The sequence below is a fragment of the Magallana gigas genome, chromosome 2 (genome assembly GCF_963853765.1).
Source record: "Magallana gigas chromosome 2, xbMagGiga1.1, whole genome shotgun sequence".
Classification (NCBI taxonomy): Eukaryota; Metazoa; Mollusca; class Bivalvia; order Ostreida; family Ostreidae; genus Magallana; species Magallana gigas.
Window position 1 is genome coordinate 39,633,678 of NC_088854.1, and position 9,880 is coordinate 39,643,557.

A 9,880-nucleotide genomic window follows, 5' to 3' on the forward strand; every position below is an offset into this window, starting at 1 on the left:
ATGAATGAAACCTCATTATTTACTAAACGATATAAATAAATAATAATTTACTAAAAATATCAATATGTACACCATTATCTGTACCATGCAGATCTGTAAACCTGCAAAACTGAGAGTACGCGTCTAAATATATTTCAATTGTTTTAATATCTTAACTTAGGTTCCAGATCAAACATAACAGTACATCAAAAATGTGAAGATAACACTTTAGACGAAGTTCTTCCTACCAGGGTAGGTCCATGGTCAGCAAAATCTGTCGATGACCAGTTTATAAAGTTTTTATCAGAATTGGTGAAAGAAAAGATATGGGAGGAATTCAAAACAGAATATATGGAAGATTATCTAGAATTCACAAGAACCTTAGAAACAAAGATACTAAACACGAGAGGAACAATGCCAATACCACTCGCACTTTTGAAATTATGCACCAAGTCTCACGGCGTCGAGAGTTTCAACGAAGTCATTGAGAAAAATGATGCACATAAAAATAATGTGTCTTTTATATCTGGGAAACTTGTGTGTAAAAATGACTTCTTCAGGGGTTTCTTTAAAAAAACTATCGATGCAATAGTAAAACATATGGATGACATTTTCCAGGAATCTGAGGCAAGAGATGTCAAAATTATTGTTATGGTTGGCTGTTTTTCTGGATGTCCACTGGTTCAAGATGCAGTCAGGAAATTTTTTAGTAACTATCATATCATTGTACCTAAAGGGGGCAGCACTGCTGTTTTGGAGGGTGCTGTTTATTTTGGCCATATCCCTGATGCTGTCTCGCGTAGGTCAGCAAGATATACATATGGATTTCAGACATGGCCCGAATTTAACGAAAATATTCATCCAGTAGAGAAAAGAGTACAATGTGGAAGGTTATCAAGATGTCGAGATGTCTTTTTAAAGATCGTTACCAAGGGCGATAAGATCACAGCGGGGTTTACAAAGTCCCAATTTTTTCGAGTTCCTTGTAACAGAGATAATGTTTTAGAGTGTGGGTTGTTTATTTCAGAAAAAAAGAACCCTATCTTTGTGGATGACCCAGACTGTAAATTGCTTGGCACACTTCAGGTCCAATTATCTCAAAGCAATAAAAACAGGGACACATTGGTCGAAGAAAACCTAGTTTTTGGAAAAACCGAATTGAAATTCACAGCAGAAGATATCTATTCTGGTTTGAAATACGAGATAAATTTCGATCTTGAAGAAATTTAAATATACTATTTAAGGTACATACGTTTATCAATTATTTATGATTTGAATTTCAAAACTACTTATATTACAATGAACTTTGGATTGCCATTTATAGTTTTAAATAGAGACAAGGTTATATATCATACCTTTTGAAGGTGCAGATTGATTCCAAATTTTGACGAAACTGATCTGTTACGTTTTTATAAAAAAAAGTTAAATAAGGAAGTACCATTCACTACTTGGTTTTTCATCCAAATATTAATATACCCACTTCCATTTCAATTTAGGTCAAGGTCTAGTAAATGAAAGGTGCTAACAGGTTTATAAAATTTAAGATATAAATTCTTTCCATGATGCTTAACAATAACAATACCTTTGTTTGATAGGGTATACCGGGGCTAAAATGTTTGGTTAACACAATGAAAAATCATGTTTTAAACTTATTTACAATGAAATATGAAGGAAACTAGGAAAAACATTTCGGAGTTTTGACCATTTTTTACCCATAAAATATATCTAGAATGCCTACAGTCTCTCTCCTTTAGAGCCGTAAAGTACGGGAAAACGATTTTTCAAATCAATTATGACGTAATAATGATTATATCACCAAACAGACATTCTAGGGTCACTTACTAGATCTTTACCTTAATTTCAGGTTCTTTAGCCATTCAGATTCTTTATATAATATTTGGCATAAAATAAATTATGCATTATAATAATATTTTGACTGTCTGTCTTTATTTAAATTTTGACCAACATACAATAATTCTTGTTTTCATATGTATATCATGGTAGTCCCCTTAATTTGCCATATATTATACAATTTGGAGTAGAAGACTGAAAGGGGCATGGTCACAATTTTGGTCAATTTTTATTTTCTATTTTTTTTTGCAATGATTTAGTAATGCATTTCTAATGGTCAAACCAAATTGTAATGTCAGTCGTAGAATTATAAGCAAAACACAGAACTCACATTTTTTTAAAATCTGATTTTTCCATCTGCTAATCTGTTTTGAACATAAACTATAATTCTTAGTAATTGTCGCACTCATTTTAGTTCCGAATCTAAAAAAAATCTTTTCAACATTCAAAATGTAAAAACAAAACACGAACCGAGATTTATTTATAAAACAAAGAATATGAGCTCTGTATCCCGCTTATACTTTGTCGACTGACACTTGACTATTAGAAATGCTTAAATGAAGCAATGTAGCATCAAAAAGCAAAATATAGATTATGACCAAAATTGCAAGTACGCCCCATTGAGATGAAAAGGCAGTTTACATTTATATACAGGTATTCTTTCTTTTATACGTGTTATTGTCATAGAACAATATAGGAACTTACGATCATATCAGAAAAGTGTAATTCATCGTCTAGAGAAAATGCAATTGTTTACCCTTTGTCACACTTAAGACCTCTTTCATTTTTTTTTCTTTAACCCTTTCATTATTATGTCTTTAACAAAGGAATCAGATTATAATCAAGAGGACCGTAAAACACTTCGCCCACCTGAGCAATAATAGACATAATAAAATCAGCTTTATAGAGTGATATACAAAATATCTGAGCAATGTAGTATAATGATTCTGTGTTTAAAATAAATCCCTTGCATAATCTTATGTTTATAGTTGAAGTATTTAGTTACAGGATTATTTTTCAGTCATATCAAAATTGCAGTTTTTGAGAAGATCATAAACAATTGTGTGTTTGTTTATATACATATATATATATAACTTTGAATTCATTGTGAGGCCAAGGAAATGTCCAAAGGCCAGAGTTTAAACAATTTTAAAGAATCAACAATGTGTCAAAATGCACATGAGTAAAACCATATATATTAACATTTGAGTTTTTGAGAATAATTTAAATGTTTTCTTTTGTAATATGGACCCTCTAAGTGGCCCACCATACTCTTTGGATTATTACTTTTGACAAATTTTAATATACACTTTCTGAACTCAATAAAGTTACAGCATTTATAGACAAAGTGTGTTTGAAAAGATGCTTTTTAAAACTTTTTCTTAATTTTCCTACGTTAAAAAAATCCTTCTATTGTGGCTCCATTCTACCTCCGGGGATCATGATTTGAACACAATTGAATCAAGCTTACCTAAGGATTCTTCCACACAAGTTTCAGCTTTTCTGTCAAATCGTTTTCTGAGAAGAAGATTTTTAAAGATTTTTCCTAAAGATAACTATGCAAACATTTGATCCCTCCCTTATTGAGGCCCCACCCAACCCTCTGGGGATCATGATTTATCGCTTAATTGAATCTAGCCTACCTGAGGATGCTTTCACACAAGTTTTAGCGCTCCTGCCCGATCGGTACCTGAGAAGCACATTTACGAAGATTTTTCTCTATATTTCCTATGTAAAAATTAGACCCCTCCCCCATTGTGGCCTCACCCTATGACCGGGGATCATGATTTAAAAAAACGTGAAACTGCCTTACCTGAAGATGTTTTCACAAAAGTTTCGGCTGTTCTTGCCAAATGGTTTTGAGACACCACCACCCCCTCCCATCATGTCCAAATCTTACTCCTGGGGATCATGATTTGAACAAAATTGAATCTAAACTACCAGAGGATGCTTCCACACAAGTTTAAGCTTTCCTGGCTGATTAGTTTCTGAGAAGATTTGTAAAGATTACTCTATTAATTCCTATGTAAAAATTCGACACCCCGTTCCCCATTGTGGCCTCACCTTATGCCCGGGGATCATGATTTAAAGAAACTTGAGACTACCTTACCTGAGGATGCTTTCACAAAGTTTCAGCTTTTTGGGGCAAATTGTTTTGAGAAGAAGATTGTTTGAATTTACTAACAAACGTTTAATCATTTGTAATTATTTCCCCTTGAAAGATAGCATGGTTGTGCATTAAAAGAAAACTTAAAACCCCTTTACCCAATGATGCTTTGTGCCAAGTTTGGTTAATATCGGCCGAGTGTTTGAAAATGTAAAACGTTTACAGACAGACAAACACAGACAGACGGGCAGACGGACGCCAGACGAACGAGGGATCAGCTCAAATGAAGTAAAAATATATTTTTACCATCCCAATCTTATAAACACTGTAACAAAACCGTTATTTTTTGTCTATCCCTTTGTAAAAATAACTAATTTTGATTTTTTGTTGTAATTTTTAACTTAACGTTTGCGTTTTTGAAATATAACAAGAAACTGTTAAATTGATTCTGTAGATTGTCAGGTGTTTCATAGAGTTAATTCGTATCATCAGTATGACAAATACTTAACAATCCTAACAAGATATTAAGCTCATATTCAATTTAAATGATACTGTTAGTTGTTATAAAAAGAAATGAATCTGCAGATGAACATCATCAAGAAATGAAGCAAACAAAAATGGCGATAGATTTTCTCTTCGTCATACCCTATCCTGCATGGAAAATATGCAGAAAAGTATTAACAGCATTTCTCGATATACTTTCAGAGTACATTCTAACTATAAAATCAAAACATTTTCAAGTAATAACAATTTGTATAAGCTCCTGCTATAGTCCTTCTTTCCATACTTTGTCAAAAGCAGCTTTAATATTCATACATGTAGATGAACATTACATTTCAATCAAAGAATGCAGAGTTAATATAATATTATTATTTGTATAAAAAGGTTGACTTAAACCCACCTTGATTCTCATTCAATATACGAAGTATTTTGCTGATCGGCATATGTATTTATTGGTTCAAACAATATAGATGTAAATAGTTAACCAAAGTAATTAAGTAAAGTAATAAGTCTTTCCCACTTTTTATAAATTTGCAAGATATTACCCCCAACCAAAGCTTCGGGTAAAATAAATATTGCTGTTTCAAACACAACAGACAGATTGAAAATTTTATATATTCATTAAGAAGGCTATATGTTCAAGAAATTAACCATCAGATCTGCTTTAAACTTTTAAAAAACCTTTTGCCATAAATTATTATTTTGTAAAGGAAAAATTCCAAATATTTTAGGTTTAAAATTGGACCCTTTTCCTATACTTTCATTATTACAGAGTTTTTCACATAAAGGATATAAATATAGCTTTACAATGGTCACGGTCATCCAGCCCTAGTAACAATCGCTCTTAGCACCTTGGTTATTCATACAATTGACTATTATTGTCTGTAAAATCGAAATTACTTTACATTATTATATCAATTCGATGCGGTTGTCTTGCATCAAATTTAGATGAATAAATATATATAAAGTATCAAATCAGCTGGGCTACAGGTACCCTTTAAGATATGGACAGCCTTGGAAACAATCTCAAAGCATCTAAAAGGAAATCTATAGCTTCTGGCATGGTTAGGAAACACAGAGCGAAGAATGTCTGAATTGCAATAAATGTTAGGAGCATTGCTCTTGATGAATGTCTTTTTCTATCGTTTTTTTTCCAGCTTTTATTGTGAGTGTTGTTGTTGTATAATCTATCAAAAGCATTAGTTATTAGTCTAAAGTGGACACTCATTTTCGTTCATCTTTGCTAGCTAAGGATTTTCGGTCCACTCCGCCCCCCATTTCTTGTGTTTGCGCAATATTCACGGCGACGATACCTGGTTTTAAGGCATAAATATGGTGTCCGGATAGGGCCATTTGCGTTAGCGCAACATCACCTTCAGCTAAGCGTGATGTCGTTCTAATGCAACTTTTCACAACGCGCTGCCGCTCTAAAACAAACTTGCACGACACGCCGTCGCACTAACACACAACACGCCGTCGCGCTAACACAACTTTTCACAATCTAGTAGAAAGTCCTTTCCGGACTACGCATGCTGAAATATGTTGGCATTAATTGCAATCAACATACGCAGTCTGATATTTCTGGACATGACTTCCTTCTAGACCGTGAACTTCCAAAGTTGCGTTATCGTGACGGCCTGTTCAAAGTTGAGTTAACGCGACGGCGTGTTATGTGTAAGCGTGACGGCGTGTTGTGAAAAGTTGCGTCAGCGCGACGGCGTGTTATGTGTAAGCGTGACGGCGTGTTGTGAAAAGTTGCGTCAGTGCCACGGCGTGTTGTGTGTTTGCGTAATGGCTCATTTATCTGAGCGCAGTGTTGCGCTTACGCCAATGGCCATATTTGGACACCATGAAAGCTTTCATATATCAGCGACTTTTTCACTTTCGGTTCAGGTCTTTACAAACACTATAAATAAAACATTCCTTGCTCTCTCTAGATTACATTTAATTCATATTCAATAAAACGTTAATTATGTTCCGATAGTCGCTAGTCAATTTGTTTTCAAAGTATTCATGCCGTAGCGTGTAGATATAACTCGTTGTTTCATTCGATTAAAATGTGAATATACAAGGTACGCAACTCAAGTTGCTCGCTAGATAGCACAACCGCATCACCGAGTCTCCTAAGGTTTTATTAGAAGCGAAGTGGAACGAAACCCCTTGGCTAGCGAAGATGATCTTCGTGTTAATATGCAAATCTTTACCGCCAGTGCTAAATTCATAATTTCAAAATCGTCATATCATTTACATGAGAAAGTGTGTGCACTACTTTTAAAAAGTTATACAACTGCTAAACTTACAACTTATGAAAAAGTTTAAGTACTTACTTTAAAAGCTTCTTACAAAAATCAAATTTTAGGTTATTCAAGGACTATGAAATCTGGGTCAACGAATCTTCTCGTTGTGTTAAGAATGAAGTATGTTACCTGAAGTTTCGGGTTTCTTGTTTTTCACCTTTTAAGTTCAAGCAATACTGTAACAGTAGATGTTCCCTTTTCAAACTTTTTGTATAATATTTCTTATACAATGAGATAAAAAAATAATCATTTCTATTTTTCGAAGGGCCAAGTTACAATACCATAGATTTTTTCCATGTCTTTTTTCTGTTTGGTCATTTTGTTAAAGATATTAGCTCTATTTATAACATGTCTACGAAAGCCGAGAAGGATCATTCGAGATTCGAGATTCGAAATACGAGATTCGAAATACGAGATTCGAGATTCGAAATTCGAGATTCAATATCTAAATTAACCAATCAAATCATGGATCTGAAACCTGTATCCTAGCAACATCAAACTGTTCTAAATAAAGATCATTCGTACATGCTCTTTCCTACAAATAAATGTCTTAATAGCTCTTATATAGTGGTTATAAAATGGTTAAATTAACATTGATGAATTAACCCCACACAGTATAAACAATTAAATTAGAAATAACACTGTTGGTTTTGCGAATCTAAGTGGTTTAGTTTGCCCTGTATGTATTTCCCCCCCGAACAATTTTAACCCGAAGTGTATTCGCCCCAACTGTGTAAAAATCGGCTCGCGAAGAAAGATCTGTTTAATCTAAATGTTTTAGCTATGAAACGAAACTCAAAAAAATAATCGACATGTCAAAATATAGGTTATGATAAAGTTTTAAACCATAGAAGATATAATGATTTACAACCTCAAAGACAAAAATCCAGATAAGAATAGTGTATTGTAGGGTATGGCAATGCCATTGTCGATATGAGAGAGAGAGAGAGAGAGAGAGAGAGAGACAGACAAACAGACAGACAGACAGACAGACACAGAGAGAGTTTTGTAGTGTCAAATTAAGTTTGATTTAGAATTTGAAATTGATTTGAATTGTTACAAGCATATATAGACAATAATTAAGCCTCTAAAACGAGAAAAGAGAGGAGGTAGCTAGGGTAGGGCAGACCAACTAGCAAGCTTTAATTTTAACGGTTTTAGCGCACCTGTGATTTACATCGACTCTCTCTCTCTCTCTCTCTCTCTCTCTCTCTCTCTCTCTCTCTCTCTCTCTCTCTCTCTCTCTCTCTCATCACCTAGCATTTCCTTTTCCGTGAGGGGGCTTGGGGTATTTGTGATGTCTTACATTAGCTAGCGAAAATGATAAAAAAACATGAAATTTTCTTTAAATTGTGTGCGGATGTTGTACGCCAATAATCTGTTTTCAGTATATACATTTCAAGAGGGGGGGGGGGGGGGGGGGGCGGCTATATAGTCCTAATTAATTTGTCAATTATTCTGTCCCCACTTTGTTTTCTCTTCGTTTTCCAGGTTTTTTTTATTTGGCTCGGCAAATTAATATAAAACTTTCTGTGTAGCTCCATAACGATGCACTGTAGATAAATTATGAGTAGTTTTACTTTTGATAAACAGTTACATATCCGTACTTGATTTTTAATTTGACTCTTATAATCGGATTTAATATTCCAATAATTATAGGGTAGGAAAGAGTAGACGGGACTTTTTTGCGCATATCCTACTGTACCATTCATTCAACACAGGTATTAGCACTCATCGAGTTCGACTTGCTTTCCTTTTCTTTCATCCACTGGATTTAAAGCTATTAATTTTTGAAAATTTTTTGAATTTATGGCCTAATTATATATAAATTAGAGCTGCGCTGGTGCATATATTTACCCAAAATGGACCAAAATATAACCAAATGAATCTAAAAGTTTTGACAAAATTAGTTTTAAACGTACGACTCTTACGGGTCAAAATATCACGCATTTTGACCCGTGCGATAGTTTAAAACAATTTTCAAAGCATTTAATGTAATTCAACCGATCATTTTTGAAATTTAATTTTCTGGATCCCCGCATGATACGGCCGCCTTCTTGTATATTAGAATTACATGTACGTTGACCATATGTACACATTAACTTAATCGGCTATGTTATGGGACGATAACAGTTTTTATCAATGTTTTTGCAGGATATGTAACAAATAACAGCCTATTTGTGGGTTTTTGCACTGATTATTTGAGATAATTTGCCGCCATCTTTTATGCATTCCACACACCACTCACAATCAGTCATCCTGATTACATTTTATCTGGCTAAGTGTAATGTAGTAGTATATTAAATACACACATCTTTGTTTGCAGTGCTTATTTACATCTTTAGAGATTTACTTACAAAAAAAGTAAACATTTGTATGACTTATATGTAATTATTGTCAATTTTGGTGCGGTGGGGGTAGGGGGTAGGAAACTACAGAGAAACTTTACTTGGCTGTGAAACATATGCTTTTATTCTTTCTTGTTGATATATCAATGAATGAATTATAGCAAAATATATGTACAACAATTAATTTTGAAATATTCATGCACAATCAAATAAAGGGTTTTACTGTTCTCTGCACAAGAAATCGGCAATGTGAACATATTGGCACCCTATCATCCCTACCTTTAATTGTAGAGAGTAGGTATCCTTCTATATTGAAAACAATTCCAAAAGTAAGACTCATAATAAGTTGTTTACTGAGGAAAAGGAAAAAAAATTGTATTTATTAATAATTCCGTATGATGTGATAATATCGCAATGATTTGTTTATAATCATAGTACTAGTGTATAACTGTATGCATACATAAAAACGATAAGTAATGCTTATATTTATTAACAGGCCAGATTATTTATATTTAGATTATTTAGATACATGTACTAATCTTCATGCGGGGATCTAGAAAGGAGGGGGTCAGGGGATCTGGACCCCCTCCTCGGGAAAATTGGAGCTTATTAAATTTACATAGTAAAATTTTTAAAGCTATACACGCTATAGTTTGCGTCAATTTTGAATAAAGGGGAAACTGTATGTGTTTGATTACGAATAAAAGTTACCTTTATGCTGTTAATTATAATGCTCAATTCGATCACGTAACAAATATATCAAATATTAAACAATAAAAAATATTTATTTTCCTGCC

At 33.6% G+C, this 9,880-nt stretch overlaps 1 protein-coding gene across 1 annotated transcript in view; it reads left to right on the top strand.

Moving 5' to 3' along the window:
• LOC117681114 (heat shock 70 kDa protein 12A-like) overlaps window positions 1-3,210 on the top strand; it is a 40,306-nt gene extending 37,096 nt beyond the window's left edge. The window contains exon 6 of the mRNA XM_066076531.1: window positions 161-3,210. Within this exon, the coding sequence (XP_065932603.1) occupies window positions 161-1,209 (1,049 nt within the window). The 3' untranslated portion in view covers window positions 1,210-3,210. The remainder of the gene's footprint in view (window positions 1-160) is intronic.
• Window positions 3,211-9,880: the final 6,670 nt, after the last annotated feature.